The sequence below is a fragment of the Coturnix japonica genome, chromosome 8 (genome assembly GCF_054131305.1).
Source record: "Coturnix japonica strain WE chromosome 8, WE-NBRP24, whole genome shotgun sequence".
NCBI lineage: Eukaryota > Metazoa > Chordata > Aves > Galliformes > Phasianidae > Coturnix > Coturnix japonica.
This window is the reverse complement of record NC_140670.1, coordinates 8414289-8439284: the sequence shown is the minus strand read 5'-3', so window position 1 is coordinate 8439284 and position 24996 is coordinate 8414289. Positions and strand designations below refer to the sequence as shown.

Below are 24996 nucleotides of genomic sequence, written 5' to 3'. Positions count from 1 at the left end.
GCATGTACTGATATCTCAAACAGCAGAGAAATGTGCCCAAGGCTATGGTGAGTCAGTCACTGAGAGAGCTGGAACTGGAATTTAGATGTTCCTTGCTCTCGCTCTACTGCAATTATTATTTATTTTAACAAGCCAATGATGAGGCCTTTTCAAGACCTTCCCTTTTTATAGCACAACACTGTACAAAGATTGAGAGGCATTCTGCTCAACAGACTATAGTCCTCTCAAAGTTTAATGTCTTTTTTCGGAGAATTATTATCAAGTACGAGGTACAGTATTCAAGAGGAAAACAAATCACTTTACAAATACCTGCAGTTAAAAAACACTTTATTGAAACGACTGGAAAGCATTCTACTTTTTTACCTACTACTTCAGGTGTATTTATTTTATAACTTTTAATTATACCTACCACGGAGGTTCTCCAACAGGAAGTTTAAGAGATCCATAAATTGTAACATCTGCATGACACTGAAATTCTTTTCTTTAGCCCAACAAAATCCCGCAGTATAATAATCTAGCAGAATAACTTCTATCAAAGATGTCTGTAATTCTTTTAAATTCAGATACTCCGTCAGCCTTCTGAAAGAGATATCAGAGTAAAACAGCAGAGTTTCTACTTGTAAACTTTCCAAATTTAACATATGATTACATATCTATTATGACCATATTACATGTATACATATACATATTTTCCAGGAACTCTGCTTCATCAGTTAATAGATATGAACACTGTTGACCAGAAGGAAAAAAAACACACAACTGAAATAACTAAATAAGCAACTACAGATTTCAACAGACAGTAATTAAAAGTGAAGATATGACTTATGAAATAAAAATAAAGAGATGAACAAAAACCAAAGAGATGCATGAAAAATGTACGCAAAAAGAAAAGTGTTTGTTGAGGACAGGATTTGGTGAATGAAATAGCACAATTAGTCACACACTCTTGTTTTGAGATAAGCTTATAGTATTAAAAAGATCTTGTTTCCCTTCAATCATTATTTTTTTTATGCAGATTGTGAAGAAAAAATATATTTTAGAAATAAGATAAATAATATAAAATTACTTAAAGCACCTAACATATTTAGGAACTTGTACTCCACTTTCACAATTGTCAAAGCATTTAGGATGAGCCTCATCCTATTTTTCTGGTCAACCCTGGAAGTTTTTCCACCTACTTAATAGAAGCAATGATTAGAGAAAAATGCATTCCTTTCTAGGAGAGCATGCTGCTGTTGACAAATTTATGTTGCTCTGTTCAATTGTGGAATTAACTATGTCTTTTATAGTAATTCTATGCCTTTTTCCGTATGAAGAGATTATAGAGGATCAAGGCTAGGACTTCAGTTTGCAATTCTTCCAGTGTGACTTAAGCTACATTTCAGATAGTGAAGTTCTGCATCAGAGCAGCCTTCAGTTTCTTAGCAATACCTGACAACACAGGTGCCAGCTATGATCACAGTTTTTCCTTCCATGTAAGAGTGTTTTCATTCCTACTTCTCATTCCTTCCTAATAACAACATTAATCTCAGACCTACTTATAAGGAACTTAGTTTTTCAGTGTTTTCATCAGGCCAGTAGAGATACGCTGTCAAATCAAATCACTTTTGTTGTTGTTTTTTAATTAAAGCCTGAATAGCTAAGAAAGTAAAGCACATAATCCAATCAGTTTTGTTTAAAAACATGTATTCTTTTGTTCTGCATAACAAATTTGTACGGCTGTACGCATGCAAGCTGGTTAAAAACACTTAACTATGTACAGAAATAGAAGTGGAACACGGCCAGCTGAACTTTCCAAGGTTTGAAAGAGTCCATATCCTTTCTTTCTGAAGCCCCTGCCAACTCTGTGTTTTCATAATCAGAGCTTCTCAGGGATTTAGATCTTCTGTGATGCTGCTAACAATGCCAGAACTCAGCTTTTCAACATTCTGCAAGGCATGTCACTGACAACAGTATCTATAAATGATCAGGAAATTATGGGTGACTTAAATTTCTTAGTTAAATTGATTGCTATTTCTTCCTCCATGGAAGGCTCTCAAATCCTACGGAGTACAAAATTTTGATATGTGGGAACACAAGACTTCAAAAATCTCATACTAAATCAGATAATTTCTTCCGATTTTCCAGCCTTAGCTGTGGCCTCCAAATTGCCCTTTTGTATAGAAATGATGCACTGTGATAAACTAACAAAATCTCAGTTCTAGTGTTAAAGACTATATAAAATACCCCAGAACTATTATTTTCCATTTGATGCAGCACATACTTCATGATTCACTTCTATAGTGTGTATATAAATAAATACACATCTTCACGTGATCAGCTGAGACAAAAAAAGGAACATATGATCCTTCAGTACTTTCCTTTTTAATCTTAATGAGAAGTTTTCACAATAAATTGTGTCACTAAATACATTTCAGACTCCTGTGAGTTGTACCCTTCAGCCATCTCTGAAGAAATGGGTCATCAGTCAAGAGAAAATAATAAATAAATTAAAAAATCTTATTGTTTGTAGGGAAAAATTATTTTTCCAGTTTTCTTAAAAAAAAAAAAAAAAAAAAAAGTCCCATCAGGAACAGATTTTTTTTCATTAAAACAGAGGAAGGTTATATTTTGAGAATAATATTTTAATCTCTCAAACATTCTATGAATTTGGACAGTGTGGTTCTGTTGTTTTCCTTTGTTCCTTCCCCTAAAACCCATTAAGAACATCAGCCGTTTACTTTCAATTCATTAAGAATGTGCCAGTGGAGACGAGCGTTCCTGAATTATTTGGGCACTTCTGGAAATCCCATCCTAAAAATATAAGTCTAAGGTTTCAGGCTGAACTTGGGCCTCCTAAATTTAGCTCTCAATGAGCATTACTAAGAAGAGAGAGTGTTGCTACAGTGAAGACAACGTGGGCTTACTTCAGAAGTCTTTGGCTGCCTCCTATTTCCCCAGTGCACCATAACAGCTACCTACCTCTTAACATTTCCATCCCTTTCTAAACTTTTAAAACCTGTTATTTTTCAGTAGCTCATATTAAAGCACCCTAAATGCTTTAGCAAAAGACTTAACCAAGTGAGACTTATGCTAAAGCTCAGTATTGGCCTGTGCTTATTTACATCTTAGTATTTCATTTACAGAATATTTAAAAGAATGTGAACCCACAAACCACAACAGTGTGAAGTACCTATCAATTAAAAAAAAAAAAAAAAGGTAGAAAAATCAAAAGATACGGGAAACACACTAAAACAAAGTAGATCTGAGATCAGTGACATTTCTTCCCACTTTTCATGAAACATTTAAAATCACAAATGATTTAAATTGAACAATTAATGTGATAACTATCAAAAAATAAATCTAACAATTTGTATACAGATTTTATTTCATGGAAACGTTAACGCTAGTATTGTCACAGCTGCCACTTACCTCATAATTCCTTCTATGTCTTCTTCTGACAAAGCAGTAATTTGGGAAAGAGAAAGAAAGTTATGATTAATCTTCCTTCCATCTACAGCATCCTGATCTTGGTCTTCTTCCTACACACACATACATATATATGAGTATAGCTTTGAAAGTTGTATTTAATTATGTCAGTAACTTATCTAAATAACATTTTGATTTTGAGGAAGTAGGCAAGGGATTAATTCAACAAATGCCAAAAACGTAACACAGCTATAATTATACAGTGGCAACAAAATGCCCTAAAACATTTTCACTAGGCAGATAGTGCTAGGCAGATATATGGAAAATAATATTTATATCTTAACTTCATGTGGGAATGTACTTCAATCTTGTTCTGTTCACAATATGCCACTAACTTGTAAGCGAAAACAACGGGAATGTAAAAATACAAAACTGTCCAAGAATTTAGATTTGACAGGTATAGAATCACCAAGGCTGGAAAAGACCCACAGGATCACCCAGTCCAACCATCACCCATCACCAGTAGTTCTCACTAAACCACAACCCTCAACACAACACCCAAATGTTCCTTTAACACCTCCATGGTCGGTGACTCCACCACCTCCCTGGGCAGCCCATTCCAGTGCCTTTAGTGCAGTACTTCCAGTACTTTAGTACAGTAATTAAATGTACACTCAGTTTATGCTTAAGGCATTATGGGCACGCATGCACATTACCATACTATTTGACCTTGCCCCTGTACTTCTTGATAGCACTTTGGGAATTTATTGCCCACATTTCCTCCTTCTTTAAACCAAGAAAGTCCAAATGCAACACGATGATGCACACAGAAGAATCTGAGAGTAATGTTTCAGAGAAGGTATGTGTATCCACAGAACAGGAAGCAGTTCCTTGTAGGAAATACAATGGTATGCATGTTACATAGGAAAACAAACTGACCTTGAAAAAACTATGCAGTGGTCTTCTAAATAATATTTGACCACACTTGATTTAGTGTGTGTCTCTGGCCAAAATCACTCCATCATGGGCTTTGGTAAGAAATCTATGAAATATATAAAAAACTGGAAAACATAACTCTTTTGTAACATTTAGGTAATGGAATGGGTGTCAAAACACATTATAAAATCATCATCTATAAAAATATTCAAAGCTACATTTGACATCTATCTGTTGGACAATCTCTAGGCTGTTAAAATGAGATGTTGCTGATAATGATTATCAGTAGCTATTTAAAGAAGAACCAATTATACTCAGACACAATCCTAGCAAAGCTCACAACTAAGTATAGCACCATTTTAACAACTTTAACTAAGTCCTGCTGAGATTTGAATATTATATAAAAGGAACACAATCCAAAAGTGTTCTCAAGTTTTAAGAAGGAACTGCTATGAGAAATGACTTTTCACCAAATGCTTGTATCCAAGCAGGGTTTATCATCAGTCTATATAGAAGGACAAAAAGATGAGTGAAAAATTTAGCTGCAACATAAAGCACAAGGAATAGAGGTTAATGGTTTGGAGCCTGCCTGGATGACGGTTACAAATCTGGGTAAAACCCCCAAAATTATTAACTCACTGGAAGTGCATTTTTACACCTGTGGGGCTTTACAGAGGGACAGCAAAATGAAGCCTGAACATTTCTACATCAGCTTGAAAAAGAAGTGGAAGATTTCCTTACATGAGCTGATTTTAGACTGAAAAGCATTGTTCTGGGCTAATCGTCTACTAAATCCAGCACTGGTCAAGGACAGCCCCCAAATAAAGCTACACTACTCCCCCTGCTGCTGCCGAACTGCAAAATATACCTAAAACTCCGGGACAAGCTGAATTACATCCAAGGCTGGTGAAACAAGACACAGAGCAGCCAATATGAGAGTTAGTGTACAGACTAGTTTTTCTCTCTAATTAATCACAAGTACTATCCCATGCACTTTAGCATTAAAAGTTATCATTTCTAACTGCAAAGAAGCTCGTTTCAGATAGAATGCCTCATCAGAACAACAAGAACCAAGTAAACGAAGGCTTCCTTCAGAGAGTTTGGAACATGGTGCTAGTTTGTTTTCATTAGCAATAATTTGTGCAGTATAAAAAACAACACGTTTGCAGTCAGCAATATTGATATAACTAAGTTGCATGTTCCAGCTAGGAAAGCATGAATAAGTAGCTCAACATAGTAACATACTATTATTGAAAGATGGTTTAGAATAATTAGGAAAAATAGGAATGCTGCACTGAAGTGACTGTAGGTGTTACAAATCCATTGAAAAATGGATTTTTTAGAAGCAGCGAGAGCAGAAATAAAAGAATAATTAATACTGATTCTTAGGAAATTGAATTAATACAAGTTCATCTCTTTTTCTCAGGATGTCCAATCCATAGGATACAATACTATATCTTTTTGCACCATTATATAAGCAACAAACGAACAACAAACGGGTTGGTCAGTTAAAACCTTACTGACCACAGGGTTATCATTTCACAGCAATCACCACAGACAGAAAGTATAAGATGATGCATTTGGCACTATCAAAGAAAATAAAAAGGTTAAGAAAGTTCAAGACATGCTGTTTGTGAGAGCCTCTCATCCACACCTATCAGCGAGATGTGGGCAGAGTTGACAAGGGGGACTGAGCAAAGAAAAAGACATTTCTAACCCCTGCACCCCACATCTCCAACATTCAAAGCCACATTCATAACCCAGTAGTACAGGCTCACCAGAAGTCTTTTTTTTTCCCCTCCCAGTCCTTATGTTTGTGCTCTAAGCATCAAGTTAGCAGGCAAAAAGTTGAATATTCTGAAAAGGAAAATATATGGATTTCCAGAATCCATACAAACTATTCCTCACTGATTCTTAAAAGGCATCAGCCCATATTCATCATGTCAGAAAATGCTCATCCAAAAGGTAATTTCCTCCTGTCTGCAGCTGGCTTACCATAGCATGAAGCTTTCCCACCTACACTATACCAGTAAGCTGGGCACACTTAACATGCTTTCACTAAGGCTCGTCTTTGAATTACAAACAAAAAAAGGACCTTTAGGTCTTTGCTAAAGTCTTAGCATATACTGCTGTATTGTAGCAATATATGAAGTATTTAAGATTACAAATAAACATCTTTTTAAAAACCCACATACATTATACACAGTCTTCTACGATTCCTTTCAAAACAGTGAAAGACTTCAGCCTTGGAAACACATTATTTATCCAACTAAAGTTTGTGGTTGAAACTTAAGAGAGACTCAAGATATTGTAACTCAGTATTGCAGATGAAGCTCTGTAATCTGCACATCAAAATCCATCACTTCACACGGCAAGGTGAAAGCTCACTGTACGTTTCACCACCTACTCTCTGTAACTATTCCATAGCAACAACATCCCTCATGTTCTTAATTTTCAGGGTGCATTTCTGTCACTGCTGTCCATAGGAAGCGCAGCTATCACATAATATCAGTTATAAAGGACTGATGAGGAACTGTGGGAGTGAAATCACATTATTCAGAAGAGAAATTTTTAAAATCAGAAGCATCTCTGTAATTAAAAAGAAAATTAAAATAAAAGTAGTGAAAGACCTGAAGTCACTTGAATGATCCTGCATTCATGGAAAAATTCTTTTGGGGCAGAACATCACCCCCACTTAAAGTTTATCACCATTGTGATGAAATACTGCTTTGTCTTTTGATGGCAAAATGTCTTTAACCACCACAGAAAAATCAGAGGGAAACTGTTTTTTTGTATGTTCAGTGATGCAATGATGAATTTACCTTTCCTTTGACTGTTAAAAGCTGTGATTGACTGAGACAATCCAAGGTGATTTCATTCTGATAACACTATCCTCCTGAGTTGGGGGGTGGGGAGGAAATAACCTAAAAAACCCTTTACCAAAACATACTTCCAGCAATAGACTTAACACATGTAAATATAGACTGCTACAAGAGAATTATTTGTTCCCTTTATCCTCTATTTCCCTTCAAATAATTTTTAGCTGTTCTGAATGTATAATATATTTCTAGCTGTTCAATACGTCACTCCAAGTGCTTTGGGCACCTCTTGTCAACATCATCAAATCCAAATACCACATCAGACATTTTAAAACAAAAGAACAAGATCCTCCTTGAATTCTTCAGCCAACGTTTACAACTCACTGTGAAACAGAAAGTAACAACAGCAAACAATCCCAGCGAGCTGCAAAAAGCTTTGTGTTTGGGTGGGGAAGAATTCTAAATATAACCACTCCAGCATATGTAGTTTTGGTGAGGGCCTCTCCAGGGCGGTAAGACATTGAAACACAAAAATGGAAATTAGCAATAGAGTTCCTGTACGGAAGCAGGCTTGTCCTTTGGGATGAGACCTCTGCTCTGGCTGAAGCTGTTAGTTATTTGCATCTGTTTGAAAATACAACAATGTGCTTTGCAAAATCTTGACTTTCAAAAACATATTCACAAAAGAATGCCTTGCCAGCTCTCTCAAATTATATCAGCTACCTGAAGTGTAAGGAATGAGATCCTCCTGCCCTCACCCCAGGGAAATGAAACTGGACTAAACTCTGCTGCCACAGACAGACAGTTGCCGGTACTGAGCTGGTTCATTTAAAGCTGGCTCAGCTGCCTCAGCCTGAGAGATACTGCTGACAGCAGTACAGATGTATCCTGAAACAGTGTTGTATATCAGTTACAACTTTAATCAAAATGGGGATAAAAAAAAAAAAATAGCAACACAGGCTGTTATTTGTATTATTACATGCATTTTGTTATCAAGCTGTCAAATACTTCAGCAGAAGCAGAAAATCTTGAAGCTGTCTACCTAAATGGTTAAGGCAGAAACAGAAATGCATTCACTGTTCCTATATGTTAAAAAACAACAACAAACACACACACAAACCGTCACCAACAAAACAGACAACAAAAAAACGAACCACTTGTTTGCTCCCATCATGGGAAGCTAAAATCAATAGTTCCTATTTTAGTCATAGTGTTTGTTTTGTTGTCAAACAAATGAGGAAATACACAACAGCATCACTAATTTCAATGGCATTCAAGAAGAAATGTGCAGACATACCAAATGCAAAAAATAATACCTATATGGGAGGACTATTATAAACAACAGAGGCTGATTATGTCAACAGTAGATAAATACATCTCAGAAAAGATGTGCAATCCAAGTGCCCAGGTAAGCAAGTGACCAAATTTACTACGGCATTAGACTTTACTAATGCTTTCACTGCTGCAGACTACTAAATGGAACAAAAAGCATATTTTTTTAGAAGAAAGGAGCAGCAGGAACTGCTAAGGTCAGCCTGCAGGCTTTGTAATGTGCTTTCTGCTGAAGTCTGAGATGTTATAAAAATATTTTAATTCAAAAGGACTTTTCTCAAGATTTAAGAGGCAAATATAACAACAGTGGCAAAGTAACAGGTTTGCTATGGCTTACGTACAGAACGTGCTAGCTTCAGTCAAAACTGAAAGCTATATAATAATAATAATAATGATGCACAAATCCACAGAGTTTGCAATAACAATAAGTCACAGGGGATAGCAGGAATTATCAGAGAGGATCCTTTTACAAAGCCATGAAGTAATAAAGAGGAAAATTTCAGTGCTGCTTTTCAAATCATGGAATCAAAGAACCATAGAATTGTTCAAGTTGGAAAAGACCTTAAAGATCGCAAAGTCCAACTACAACCTGACCATAGTGCCCTAACAACCCTCTGCTAAACCCTGTCCCTGAGCCTTTGGGCAGCCTGACCTTCCCCACACAGCACACCCTGAAGCCTTTTGCTCACCACAATATTTACAGGCAACACTAATAGAAAGAATACACTAAGAACCACTTGTGTTTCTCGTAAAATGTTTGAATAATGCATTCTACACAGAAGAAGATTCATTTATTTCAGGAAACCTAAATATTAAGCTTTTGTGCCAGCAGTTGCTATGGCAGCATCATGCCAACAGACACACGTGGGCCCAGGAAGGGCCCTGGCTGGTTTCACACAGGTGTCCCTCTCTCTGCTATGTCTCTTTTGTGACAGGGTAACGCAGAAACACACACACTGCCTTCCTTTATCCTCCAAAAGCATTTTAACGTTGGCCCTTTCATTTTAAGATTCCAGGAGCTTAGTGAAGACACTTAAATTCAATTAAAAGATGAAGCAGAAGCAAGACAAAGAAACAAGAGGGGCTGGGAGCTGGCGAGGTAAAACTCAAGGAGCGAGGGTACCTTCCCCGCCGTCGCCATGCTGCCCGGCTCGGCGTCCCGTCACCCAGGGAACGGGGCGGGCCCCGAAGCTCCGCCCGCACGGCCCCGGCCTCTGCTCTCGGGCCTCCGGGCGCCATCTTAGCGCCCCCACTGCACCTGCGTCACAAGAGTCTCAGACCTGCCATTGCCCACCATGACTGATATCTGACATTCAACTCCTCTTCCTGCACAACAGTGACCCGTATAACGCATACACACCAATCCTGCTTCCAAAAGGAATCCATTGGAATGTGGATCCTGCAGTGTTCTATAGAATTATTCATAGTATTTTACAGAAGCGCAGAGCCCACACTGTGAATTCCTGCAATTTGTGCCATGCTCTGTAGCTGACAACCGTACAGCTGCAGTTACTTCCCCTTTTACTGTGTATATAAATCTAACCAAATAAGAACATTATTCAGAGCTGCAAGCACCACACGCAGTAAGGTGTAAAAACTGGGGAATTAACTGTGATGTTTGGATGCAGTATAACATTGTATATGTTCATACTGATAGTCTAGTCACTAACAGGTAGAGTTTGGATTTAACCCCACATTTCTCTGACATTGAAAATATGCACTGACTTCCACAAGCATTTTTAATGTCAAAATATAGCGGCTAAAACTCCTTAAAAGGAACTACCTCCATTTCTCTTATTCAGCATTAAAAGACTTAGGTCTGGACTGTATTCTTTCGTACACAAAACCCACACTGGACAAGTTCATTGATGCTGAGCACTGATGGAAGCCCAGCACACGTTTCCAGCGTTAAGCTCCTAAACTTCCTACTTTCATTTTAAATATTTAGATAGAATTATAAAGATTAGATATAGGAATAAAAGAGACACCAACAAAAAAGAATCAAAGGTAGCATTAAGCTGTTCATTCTAATTTAAGATGACTCTTTTATGTTTATAAAACTCACATTTGTATGCAAGTGTGAGTATTTAAGGCAGCTCATTTTTGTTTCCTTCAAATTCAAGACTTGTAAGTACAACAGAAGTAGTGGTCTTGAAAGTCTGATGTGGTCCTTTTTTACCACGAGTAGTCATGATAGATTTTCAGATTGCTGATGGTCACAGACACTTCAGGTCACAGGAGAAGAAAAGCTCCTCTGTGTAGCTGTGTTATATGAAAAAGTTCTTTGAAAGTGGCTGTTCCAGCATTTATAATTTAAACAGTCCATATTGGAAAGCGTACCCTTACAAAACATTACATAGTAAGAGCTCTTCTACTTATCTGAGGAGCAACCAGAGTTCAAGTTTCTGAGATTGTTTTGCCAAGGCTAGTATCACCCAGCACAGGAGTATCCCGGGCGCACACTTTCCACCTCTTCCTTCCGTCTTTGATTAAGCCTCTTCAGCTCACAGTGCCTGGCTCTATTAAGGATAACCACATGGCCTACTTGCATTCAGCCCTGACAGCAAGTTGGTGAAGAGCTGGTTGCTCTCCTTCACTTTTGTCAGGTTATTTTGCTAATGATGCTGTGAAGCATTCTATCTTCCTAGACAGACTTTCTTGTTCAGTTTATCAGGGAGCAGACTCACCTGGATCACAAAGTTCCATATTGTAAGGGGAGGAGAGGTCACAGCTTCACACTAAATATTGCAGGGCTTTGTTGATGGTAGGCCATTTTCACCTGGGGGAAAAAAAAACAAGCCAGCAATAGCAACAGGGTTCCACAATACTCCACTAAGTCCCTCACAGTTCTAACCAAGTTGATTGTTTGATGTAATTATTTTTATTTTTTAGTAGTTTGCAGAAGTCTTTGGATTTCAGCAGAAGATGAAGTTTATGTGGAATTCAGGAAAATGAATGAATTTGCAGAATACTTATTTTAAAACATAAAGTTTTTGTAAACTCCGTGCATATTCACACATCCTCTTAGTGATGGAGGTCTTAGGAAACATTCAATTGCAAACACATTTTCACGTGCATCACTAAGCACAGTAATTACACGTAGGCAAATTCAGGATGAAAAGCAGATGGGAATTCCTATTGGAGCCTTGCTTGTTACGTTAGATGGGCATATGGCTCCCCTTGCTGCCACCTCTCATGACAACAAATTGCTTGAATTCTTGCCCTGTGAGACAAGGATTAAAAAAAAACCAAAACACAGGCATGCACGGAGATCTTGCACACAGTATTTGAGTTTGACTGCCTTGGTAACAAATGTATAATTTGTGAAAGCAGCAGTACATTAGCGTTACATGGCTCTTAATAATGAATTGTGCGTTACTGGATATAGGTGCATTAACGTGGCAATTAATCACCCTCTCCTGACTCCTTTATAACATCCATCACAGGCATTTTATCCAGGGAACAGTATTCCCTCTAGGTGATGTGCTTTTGTTTTACATACTGTATATTTTCAGAAATAAATAAATAAATAAAATTCAGGGCATGATTCTGTACTAGAAATAGAGGCACATAAATCCTTTGTCGTCTGAGAAACTTGTTTCTAAAACAAAAAAGGTAATTCTGCCCTTTCTCAGGCAATGTCTAATTAAAGGAACTGTGGTAACAACTACAAGAGGAAAACTGCTGCTGTGTATCAGCAGAAGGATGGGCAGAATTCTGAATTATTTAAGGAGAGGAACTGCTTGTACTTCACCATTCTTCATTACAGCGCATCTCAGAATTCCTCCCTCTTTGTGTAATTAATATGTGGGGATTTTTTCATGTGATTTGAAAGTGATTTTAAGAGACTTGTAAATTCAGTACTTGGCACAGCAATAAGAAAGTGCAAGTTAAATTTAGCCAATCATAATTTTTCAATTATTCAAAACAATCTGCAGAGCAGTGAGAGAAGTAAAACACATACTCTATCAATGATTCCATTATCCTTTCACTGTAAAGAAAGGTGGCTCAGTGGATAAAAGCAAGTATTACAGTGATTCTATTCTTGATCTTATCCAAAAGACTCCTATATCTAATGCCAAGAAATTGGATTTAGGTTCATAGGAATCCTAGAAATTAGAAAAGACTTAAGAGAACATGTAGTCCATCTCCAGGGGACTTGTACTTTTTCCTGCCAACAAGAACTTGAAGAAGAAATATGAATTGATTTAAGCCAGTAGGCGAAGACAGTCCCTTATCATGTATTAAATTGCAAAAGTAATGTAAATGGGCATATAACATTTCACTATACAATCAATATGAACTAAGGAAGCTTAGGATTTTCTCCAAGTACCATTTAGTTCAAGAATCTAAACAGTGAAGGCCGATGCATGAGATAAAGCATATGGATAATGTAGTGGGTAGCTGTTTCAGTCCAACTAAGTGGCTTCTCACAATCAGCATTCAGACAGGACTAATCCACTAAGAACTCCACAATTCAAGACTGAAGCAAAAGGAACAGTGCTGACCACTGTGTGACTTTAAGCCCGTTGGGACAAAAATCAACTTTCTGCATCTTACACAGCCATTCGTATACCAGTGACAAGGAACAAGCAATTTAATGCCAGCTTTAGACTTTTAAGTTTATAAAGAGTGCATAGAAAAGCATCGGTTTGCTGACTGTGAGAGCTGTGCTCTTTGGGGGCTAAAGGTGTTCAGTACAGAACATGCCAATTAATGGAGTAAGGAAAAATACCTGAAGAAATGTACCAAATTAAACAATGTGTTTTCTTAATGGTAATCAGAGATGTCAAGCAAATAGAATATTACATTCATATTATATAATATTAAATACACATAATCTATAGATTAAAGTATTGTTTTATAACATACACATACGTATTGCATATGTATATATCCTTTCTTCAGACCCATTTTTATCACAGACTCCCATTTCCTGTACATCTTTTCTATAGATATAAATTGCCACTTACTGTGACAAGTTTGCAAGAACTGGAATATTAAATTCCATGCAAAAGACCAGACATCCATCTTCACTTTTCATTTAGACAGTCAAAAATTGACTTTTCAGTTTGAACTTCTGTTTCAGGCTGTTGGTAAACTAAAGATAGAAATGCACTACCATGTAAAGAGCTCAAATTATTACTACATCTTAATAACACAGCAAGGCCTGTGAAAAAATATCAGTTCACTGATTCCATTGTTCCTGCCATTTTGCCCCCAAATAGGAACATCATTTCTGCTAAAGATTTCATATTTTACTTCTTTCATGTCATTGTTGGGTAGCTCTATTGATATTTTGCGACCTTCTCCATATGATGTTAACTACTTCTCAAAATAACAGGTAACAATCTAGGGCAGAAAGTGAAAAATGACATCCAACTGAAATTACAGGGGGATTTTCAATAGGGAGGCTATAATTACCGAAGATACAAGCTGGCTTGTATACTGGAGCTTATGAAAACACCTTTTGAAAAAATTCCCTGTGACTACTATGCCAGCTTAAGTCTATGTTTAACTTTAAGCACATCACTATTTCCACTTCAAACTGACTGTATTTTTCCTTTGTGCTTTTCTGAGTAATGTGCTTGTTAGACTACAAAAACAGCTTCCAAAGTATCTTACTATTTTTTTCCTTATTTAATATGGACTAGCAAGCCTGAACTAGAGAGATATATCTTAATGCCTAAGTGATGTCTTGGAGCAAGATCACAACTATAGCAACAATACCTGTGGAGTCTGTGTGGCAAGTTTATCACCACTTTACAGAGTGGGGTCTACTCCAGACAGAGTAAAATTTGTTACTGTGCAGTCTAGCAAAAATCCTAAGAGTCCCTTCCACCAGGGACAAGTAGTAAAATTGTGTCTTCGCACATGTGTCTTCTCTTGATGTGCGTGGAACCTCAGAGTCCAGTGAGTGGAGGAACGCACTCAAGAAGGAAGAATGTGTCCAAATAGTCTCCTTAAATATTTGAGGATAAAGGTTATTCTGTGATCACTAGGCAATATGGTTAAAATTACAGTGAAGCTGTTTGTTACTGCCCTACCCCTTTTCTTCCCTGACTCATTTGGGGTTATGGACTCCACTTGGCAGAGCACGCTAAAATAAAAGGGTATATATCTCAGTAATCATCTGTGGAAGCCCCTTCCTTCTGAGATTCCAAATTTGAAATATCTGCTGTGCAAGCAGATGTTTATAGAGAGCAGCAAGGAGAAGTTAATGCCCATATTCACATTGAAAAGATTATGTAGTTGCATGTTAAAAATGAATTTGGAGAGCTCTAGAGAGCTTAAGTACATTACTCCTTGTAAAATTGAAACTCACTGAACTGGGGACCTGAGGCCAGCCACATACGTTTGTATTTTTAACTGTGAACCAGCTCAGTTTGTGTTGTCTTGAGGAACATTCATGGGTTTGTTCTAAAACGGGGGTGAAATGCTTCCATAAGGTATTTATTAAAGTAATTTATGGATTTAGTTAAGACAGAAACCAAAATCAGGCTCTCAGAGAATCAAAGTCTAATGAATTATTCTACTCCAGTCTAAGACATTTCTTCAGAGCTCAAAAGTTCAAGACAGACAAAGATGGCACACAGCTTTTGCCAGCCGCTATTTCTCTCAACTCGAACACCCAGACATACTCAGTTGATACATGCGACACGTGTGCTATAAAGATCAATGTTGTATTTTTGTCCATGAGAAGCATAGTTACCCACATGCTTATCACAGGAAATTTAGAAGCAGAATGAAAGCCTCAGTGCAGCATTTCAGAATGCTTCTTGAACATAAGCTTATGTTTTTGTCATTTACTTGAAGAGAAATGTGAAGAAAGATGATAGAAGTTAATGGAATTTCATTACTGTAAAATACCAGAAGTGAATCATCCTCCTTGTTTTAACATCTGTTAACAGTCTTCCCCTCTTTCTCGCAACTGAAACGTGACATCCTGCTTGAGTTTTAATGCTGTTTGGCATCCATGCATATACTGCCAGGGATGTTCAGAACTATTTATATTAACAGCAAATGTTTTTACTCCAAGGAAGGGAATATATCCTTATTGATATTCAGTAAGTAGTGTATTGTTGCAACCAAGATATAATTTACTCACTTGTCTGACAGGATTACAGTACTCCATGCATTTTGTAGTTTCATCTGTGAAAAATCGAACTTTGATTCTTTTGTTGTCATTTCTCATAATTCTTTATAAACAATCTGTGGCAAGAAGAGAACAAAACAGCTCAGACAGAAACCGCTCCCGGGGATAGCATTTGAAAGGACATTATTTAGAGTTAATGAATTAGACTAAGAAGTTTGTCATATTTTTTACATGAGCTGTGAGTCAGACTTTGTGTACAAGTGTTTCTTCCATTTTTGTACTTTGTAAAGGCCGTGACTTCCTTTCTTTCCTGGGAACTCTGCAGTGAATGCATTTGTCTTCAGAAGCACAAAGCTTTTTAGGTTGTGTGACAAGTATTTCTAGTCTTCTCCCCAACCTTTCAGATTGCTTGGAGCCCAGCAACAGACCCTCCTGTTGCAATCCCCGCTTGTGGCTCTTTGAGCTCAGCCCTACAGCCACCAAAACGACAGCAACTCGTCACATTACGCCAAAACCCAGAGGAGTTCAGACTACATAAGGATGGCTGAGCTGAGCCATTAATTGCATTATTAGCAATTGGAACTCTCAAATGCAAAAAATATTAAGTCCCAAAAATGTAGAATGGGGAGGGGGGGGATGCTTTTTCAACTATGATTTCTTCCTGTGCTCCTTCAGCTATCAATTTTGAAACTGCCTTTGATGAAGAAAGCATAAGCTCCAAAAGCAGATTTGGCTTCAAAAGATGATTACAGCCTTTTCTATCCATAACTAACTTAGTTGATCTTCTGGACCCATTAAGCACAGCCTGATGTTTCTTCTACCTCTTGCTTTTGTGCTATCACATGGATCATACATTAGTTCTTAGTTACTGCCTTTTCCATGCGACCCAGGCCAACAAAGACAATACTCTTCATAAATGACTATTTAAATTTTAGCTGCCTATGCTGTTTGAAAATCTGAACTGTAACTGGATGTTTGATATACAACGAAAAAAGACTTTTTGAAAAGATGGAGAAATTGAAGGCAGTTGGATTTTTTTTTTCTTTTCCTTTTTCTTTTTTTCCTCCTTTTTTTTTTTTTTTCTTCTTAAAAGCAGAACTCAGCCCTGTAAGTTTTCAGTGCCAGCTGAGAATTTCTAATAAACCAGAGCCTGCAAATAGGGGATGATGAAGGAAGCCTTTTTCTCCCTTTTACCTACACATATTGCTGTACTCATGAATCCATTTCTACTCTGGCAATAGTTGTAAAATAATCATAATCATTTCTGCATCAGTCTCTCTATGATTTCATCTGATGTTAATAAAATATAAATCGTTGCACTAAGTCGATCATATTTGGCTGGCTGTGAAAAAAAAACAAAAACAACAAAAACCTGAAACATCTTTTTTCTCTCCACCCTATATAATTAAAAATATTCATAACCGATTCTTGGCCAAGCATTCATCAGAGTACGTATTGTTAACAGGTGTTGTGTATTTCATTTCCCTTGCACACAGTGTTGGAACGTAAAACTGTAATACTGCTCCTAGGAACAAGCAGCATAATTAAAATTCTTTGCAAGTTTGATTTCCTGGGTATTTTCTTCCTTGAGAATAACTGCATTGTAAACAAGAGCCAATTTCTTAGATTTGATCTATGGGTTGTACAGCTTATACTTCAGGTTCAAAATGGTGATTTAGATAATAATGCATAACAGCTGAATAGTTATTTATAATAGCACAGCACCTGCAGCAGACTGTCAGCTGGAAAAGCAAATCTGAATGCTTTCAAATTCTCTTGTGTATTACAATAGAAGTGGTGGTGGCCACTATAGATACAGTAGTTAGGGTGTAATGTAACTTTTATTTCCAATGGCTTGCCATTTTCTCAATTTTATCCCTTTAAGATTGAAAATGTTCATTTTTAATGCCAGTCCATACACACTGTAAAAAGCTCAGGCACAACTTAGCTTTTTACTAATTGTGGGTGTGTGTCAATGAAATTAAATATTAAATAGACAATCAAATTCTTTTCTCATAATGTCAAGATTTCCTACATTTCCTAGATTTTTTACATTAATAATAAGTAAAGCAACTTTGCATTATTTTTCATCTTGATTAATGCTGCTGATCTCTCTGGAAAAATTGGGTCTGAAATTTTACAACTATGAAGATTTTCTCACCTCAGCATGGAATGGGGTTTTCCTATGAGTGGCTCCCATTTAAAACTCTGAAATGTTGCATATGTAATTTCCTTTCTTATTTGATTAGCTCATGGATTCCAAAGAGTCCTGGTCACTTGTATGATGACGCAAGTATTCTGCAGTGATCTGAAACACATAGAAAGAAGAAATGTAACAACTTGTTGTATCAGATCCAGGACTGCATGCAAACTGTTACTGCACAGCCTGCTTAGACGTCCACAGTTCATCAAACAAAGGTCAGATTTGTACCAGAAAAAAAACCCAATGAGTATGTGAACATATAAAGGCCATCCCAACATGCAAACACTCTGAACTTGTTGGATTTTTCAAGGCATGAAATATCTTTCATTCCTCTTGTCTGTTACATACCACTAGGAGTACATGTTTACCTTCTGAGTGTTACAAGAAATAAGACAGACAGTACACCAAGATCTTCAACTGCAAGGTGACAGGCACTGCAAGTACAATGGTACACTTCTATCTGAACAAGCAAAGTCATATTAGCTTCTAATAACGCTAAAAATATAAGGAGAAGTAGAGTCATTCTCCGGATGAACAGAAAAATAGTTTTTAAGGAGCTAATTGCTTTAGAGTAGGAACAGAAAAAGAGAAAAGAAAGAATTGGTCTTTGATGGAGATAACTGTAAGGGAAGCTAGCAATCTACTTGCTCTGGAGTGATGGGATGATGTCATTGCCTATTAGCACAAGTACTTTCTTTTATAACATCCATCTATTCAGTGTACGACCTAATGTAGCGTACAGCTACAAAATCATCTTTGGAGCACTTCCCATAGAGCCAAGGGAGTTACTCCAAGAATTAGCTTGGCCAATGAAGTAGTTCATATGCAACAGAAATACTTTAAAAACTTAGTCGGAAAAAGAGTAATAGAGAGCTTTGTTCCTGCCATAAATCTTCTTGGCTCTGTGCTAATGTTATTTATCCACTTGAGATAGGGAGGACATTATATGAAGTATGTATATTGTGTAATATGGGATAGTGGCTCTGTAATGCAAACTGTCCATTAGTAACGCAAAGCAACTTATTTTCATCTACCAGATCGTTGCTGCAATTTTTTCTCCTGGGTTTTGACACGTTATAAATCTTGATGAAGTCAACATTTGTTCTTTTTATCCTTTACTTGTTTGATTCTCTCTACTTAAAATGCAGATAATCACACCGTAAGGCCACTGTGAGCTGTGTGTTTTCAGTAGCACGGCGCTTCTGCTTCTAGGAACTGGCTGATACATCTGCAAAACTCAGCCTGCCAGTCCAGCTGGGGTGGACTCAAATACTCCCCAGGTATTCCTCACTCCACCATAAGACTCAAAGGTCTTAAACAGATTGAACCACAAATTGTTTGAGTCAAGAACTGTGTCAGTGGCCATACACACCTGCTAACAGGGTGCCAGAGCAGGAGGTGTAACAGCTGCTCCAGAATCCCCTTCCCTAGCAGAAATTAGTGTCTCTCTAGAGTGACATGAGCCTTTCAAGTACTGGCAGTGATACAGGATAAAGCAGCTTTTGGCTGCTTGGAGGACAGCTGACTCAGGGTCTGACTCATATTCCACTCAACCTCCTTTCCTTCAACTGCATGAATACTTCTTGGCAGTGCTTTGTAAATGTACTGCTAGCAATAGCTTACTGTTACATTCAGCCTCTTGCCAGCTAATGACACCAAACCAAATGTGACCATTTTCACCAACTCAAACAAGCTGCCACGTGGTATGTGTGTAGACATGGGTTCACCAGGATTTATTTCCCATCGTAATAATACTTATTTCACAGACTCTCCATTTAGCCAGCAAAAAACAAAAGGTGGAATGCAAGCAGTGACAGCAGTCTAATACGCACTTTGCAATGACTTCAGGTTTGGTGACAATATTTGGGCTTATAACCCTTTGCCTATAAACCTACATAAGTACAGAAGGATGTCTTCACCAGGTACTTCTCATCAGTCAGTCTGGCTCTGCTTAGTACAACAGCATCTACATTGCTGCATCCAATTCCTTCCCTGGAAGAACAATTCTACATTTGCTTCGCATTCCAGTTTCAGGATTATAGATTATTCCAACCACTTTATAAAATAACAGCATTGAAAGAAATAAATGGTGTTGTAAAGCACCTGCCCTGTTCCATTTCCCTCTCAAGATCTGCATCACAAACAGAAAGGCCCACTGGCAGTATTTCCACACCGTGCTTTCTCTAGTTTTCTTTCTCTAGCTATTACTGTAGCCTCCACCACCAAACAATGTTCAAGCCAGATATGTGGGAGCACAAACTGTACTGTCACTATAACCAAGTTAGATAATCACAAGGTCCACTAAAGACTATGCCTGGGGTCTCATATTCATACACAGATCTTGTGGCATAATTCCACTGAATATCATAGAATCACAGAACCATTCATGTTACAAGGGACCCTTAATGGTCATTTAATCCAACTCTCCCGCAATGAACAGGACAGGTTTCTCAGAGCCTGATCCAGACTGACCTTGAGTTACCAGGGATAGGGCATCCACCATCTCTCTAGGTAACCTGTGCCAGCACCTCACCACCCTTATTGTAAAACTCTTCCTTACAGCCACTCTCAGTCTCCTTTAATATGAAACCATGTCTCCTTGCTTGGTCAAAGCAAATCTTGCTAAAGAGTCTGCCCCCTTATTATAGCACCTCTTTAGATACTGGAAAACATCAGTCCAGTTTATACACAGGTGGTTTTTATTGTTGTTAAGGCAGAATCATCTAAAAACTGAAAATGAGGACATCCATTTCCAACGTTTAATTTTGCCTCTCACTCATTTTCATGGTTTTGGTCAAGTCATTAATAATTGAAGTTTTAAGAAGTGATTTCAACATAAAACTTGCACCCAAGACTTTCAAAAACAAGGCACTAATGTGACTTAAACCTTAAACAGTTTTTAAAAATTCCTTCAAATTCTTGGTGTTATTATGTAAAAATTAGATGTTTTCTAGATATGAAAGTTCACAAGGACCTACCACGCAATTGTTTCATTCATATTTATAAGCCACAGGTAAAGCTATAAGGCTTTTTTTCCTGCAGGAAGAATTACTGTTTTAGTAATGCAGTTGTATATGTGTCTGTGTGTATCATGGGAGGTATTTACTGGATTCACTAATCTCTAATCTGCTGGAAGCCTGCAGAAATTAATATTTAGCTGGCATTTGTTTACCCAGGAAATGCCGATTAGTGAAATCTTACATAGGAAATACAGAAAAATGATGGGGTTTCATCTTCTCTTTAGGAGCGGGGTCTGGGGATCTGAATCTTTCTATTTTGAAGAGCATTTGTAGGGAATTTCAATCCAGGAATTACAAACTTCTGTTTTTCTTTCTTTGTCTCTCCTGCCCATGATCCATCTCTTACACTTGGAGTTTATTTTTAAAATGGTACTTTGGGCTTTGAACAAGTTGCAATAATATCTGAGGGCCAGTAAGATAAAATCATGTTTTGTTGTTTTTTTTTTTTTACCCAAGACGAATTCCTGAACTTTATCCCATACATAATGCTCCCAGTATCTAAATGTAGTCATTGGTAACTCAACCATCTTTCCCTCACTGCAATTAGCAAGGGTTATAAAATTTGTGCATATTCTCCACCAGCATCTGTGTGTTACAACACATTTCAAAATGAACATCATGGTTCAGCCCAGTTCTGTTCAGACATCCTTCTGGACAGGCGCAGCAGAACTGCCATATACGCAGGAGTATCAGTACATTAAGCAACAGCATACTTCTGCAGAAAGGATGCTGTCTTACTCCTTATTGTAAACACTTCTTTTTTTTTTTTTTTTTCCTACTTATTTGTACTGAACCTTTTTTTGGCAAAAGCAAGAGATAACCACAGCAAAACAGCCAGCAGCCATAACCAGTCGCCAAGCCTTCCACAGTAGCTAACATGTATGTAATTTTTGTCTTCAGGCTACAGCAGATGATATACCTGCTCCTTTGCATCTTCCCCCTCACTTTGGTAGGCAGGAAATGCCTTTCTTCTGCTACACCTATTAGGAAAGGTTTGATGAATGATGAGCCTGTACCATCTTGTATTTACATCAAATTGGCAGAATCACATGGACTTGTTAGCCCATACTGTTTGGTGGTAGTCACGGTACCACTGAGCTCTCTCTTCTTTAACTATTTTGAACTTAACAAGCTGCCTGAAAACGTAACACCAGATATTCCTAAAGCCATATTCATTCAATATAGATTAAAGTAGTATGAGCCCATAGGTTATATACGACTGTTGGAGTCAGTTTGTTAATAGTAATCCATCATATTTCAAATTCTTTGGCAACAGTCAGAGAAACTCTTAAAAGATGTAGTAATTATAAGCCTGCATAATTTTTTTATACTTCTTTGTATAGCATGTATTTTTAAGTGCCCTCTGGGAGCAAAAAGATGTTTGTAGAGATAAAGCTGTAGGGAGTAATACATTCATGCCAACACGTGTAGCTGAACCACCAATTTTGTTTTATTAATTTAGTTGCTGGATTTGTTCCTAATATCTACAGCTGTATTATCCCCTCATAGAGGTGGATGAGTGGGCGGAATGAGGTTGATTACAATTGATTTACTAACCAGAGAGTAATTTTTTCCATTGTTTGTTCTGCACATTACTAAACATGTGGCTTAATTACAGTTGTCTTGTGTTCTTTTCAGCTTGGTATTGCTTATTTTACTGAGACACTGATTTATGCAAAATATTAATTGAAATAGAAAACAGACTTACTGTGAGAGCTGACATCCATGAAAACATTACTTACTCATATTTTGCACCAAGTGTGTTGGACTTCTCAGAGGAACTGGCGTTTACAGCTTAAAGTGGAACAGCACAGGCACCCTCCTTCTAGAAACAGTGATAGTGCACGCAGTGCATGCATTGCATCCAGGAGAGCAGGTCCGACAAAATTTACTTATTCCACCAGCTGCAAAATGAAATCCTACGAGCTCCTCAAAAACGTGCTGAGGTAGCAGCTCCATTTCAGTGTGATTGCAATAATTGTACGCAACTGCCTCATTAAAAGTAATTCAACTTTATATAGCTATAAATAAGCTACTGTGCTGTTATAATGCGTTTCCATGCCGTTAAGTAATACAATAAAGATTCATTGATTCTCTCAATAGGTTAGGTAATCAAAAATAAAATAAAAATCAAGAAAATATAAGTTGAGAGATTTTGTTTCTTTTTTTAGAGTAATTTCTTCAACTAATGTCTTTGTAATGAAAAATTCACTAAATATAAGAAGAAAATAATGTTCTGTCATAGAACTAATAACTCATTATACCCAGGGGGAATGTTTTTCTCTCATTTCCTATTCAAGATTTTAATGCAATTCATTGAATTTCACTGTCTCTTTTTAAGAAACCAAATCTAATATATGTGGGTCACTCCAAAAATAATGCCTCCAGTTTATTTCCATAGAAACTATAGCAACTACATAGAGCACAATAACACTATCTGACAGAGCAAATTTTCAACTACAAGACAGTTTTTCAACACAGTCCCCATCATTATCTTTGCATGCTGCACTAGTAAAAATCTGCATGGCCATCTGGAATATGAGCTGTCCTTCACAGCCTTGTTGCCACTGCTGAAATGCACCACCCACCATCCCACTGTGCTCACATCCACTGTTGGTCTCCATAAATGTTCTGCAAGCATTGATGCAATCATTTTTTCCCCATGGAGGAATTCAGAATTCAGAATAGTTGGAATACAGAATTAAATGATTTTGCAGAGACACATACAAAACCCTTTCAAAATATTTTTAGGACAGAGTATGACAAGTTTGTAACCTTCACTATTCATTAATAGGACTCAGGTAGCCACTACAAAATGATCCAAATAGTTCCTGGGAAACTGTCTCTCTAGTTTAATATCATAAGCTTAAAAAGCAAACAAATGGAAAAACAAAGAAACGAGAAAAACCCCAAAACAACAATAGCTAGCACACGTATCTCTACTCTACTGCACATAGATGTAAAAGCTAAGGCTACATGATAAGGGAAAGTAGAAGTGAGACATGATATGAAAACTGGCAGAAATATTAGAAAAAGAGAAAAACCTACAAGGGTTTGGATTTGGAAAGCACTAGCAAGTCCCTATCGAAAGAAAGAAATGCAAAGAAAATCAAAAAGTAAATTTAAAGTCTGGAATGTGAGGAGGTTGGGTCTAGATACACAATTTCTCAGTGGTGCCATTTGGCAACCAAAATCTGTGCACACTGCAGTACTGCTCTGCAGGGGAGTAACTGTCCCCTGAATTCCACTCTACCTGGCCAGGGCTTCACTGAGAAATAGTTTTAAGCACAGAGAAAAACATACAAAAAAAAAAACTAAGAGATTTCCTCATAAGGATCAGAACTCTAAATATTGTTCTGATGCCATAAAGTGGTGCTGATATGGATGCATGTTACAACTTCTCCTTAATTTAGCCTCCAAGGATTTCCAAAGATTCAGAAAAAGAAGAGGGAGGAAACAGGAGTGAGGGCAATTGCTGAGGATTTAATGACTTTTTAACTTTGCTAACAAGAAGGATAAGATGATATCATACAGTTTTGCTGATATTATCAGCAAAAAAAGCAAACAGAGAACTTGTAAGAAAGGCAGAGGAGTGATGAAGATATGGCTGTTCTCCCTTCCACAGTTAGCTACAGCTGAACCAACCATGGTAAACAGCAGGTACTGCTGAACATGTGGTTACTTTTAAGCAACAGACACTGCACATGCTTTCTGGTTTGCTTCTGCAAAGGGAGTAGAAGGCACCAGGTCTCCAAAGGAGGCACTTCTTTCTCCTCAAGGAAGCCAAAGAGGTAAACATGAGCAATTCTCAATCAGGGCAACTCCTAATTAAGTTAATGGACAACTATCAGCACTGATACGCAGGATATGATTTTGTAAATCTTTGAGAACTGTTTTCAAAAACCCCTCAGGTGTTAAAAAATTGCCCTTGTCAATGTCCTTATGTCTTACATCCTCCACTGCTAGAAAGCAGCCTATTGGCTACAGGCTTTGCATGGTACACCCCTAAACCCTTCTTCTTCTTGGAATGAAATTGCAGTTAAGGTGAGATGTGACTCAGTGATACGACATGCATAATGACAATGTTACAGAATGCAATTACAGGAGAAAAAAAAACCAAACCCATCACAGTCACCCTCACATATTAGCCTGGAAAAAGATAAGCCAACAGAGAAAGAAGAA

General features: G+C 37.4%; 1 protein-coding gene across 1 annotated transcript in view; it reads right to left on the bottom strand.

Moving 5' to 3' along the window:
• CABCOCO1 (ciliary associated calcium binding coiled-coil 1) overlaps positions 1–9706 on the bottom strand; it is a 50119-nt gene extending 40413 nt beyond the window's left edge. Inside the window, 3 exon segments of the mRNA XM_015866234.3 lie at positions 410–579; positions 3412–3521; positions 9619–9706. Of these exon segments, the coding sequence (XP_015721720.2) occupies positions 410–579; positions 3412–3521; positions 9619–9636 (298 nt within the window). The 5' untranslated portion in view covers positions 9637–9706.
• Between the last annotated feature and the right edge of the window lie 15290 nt (positions 9707–24996).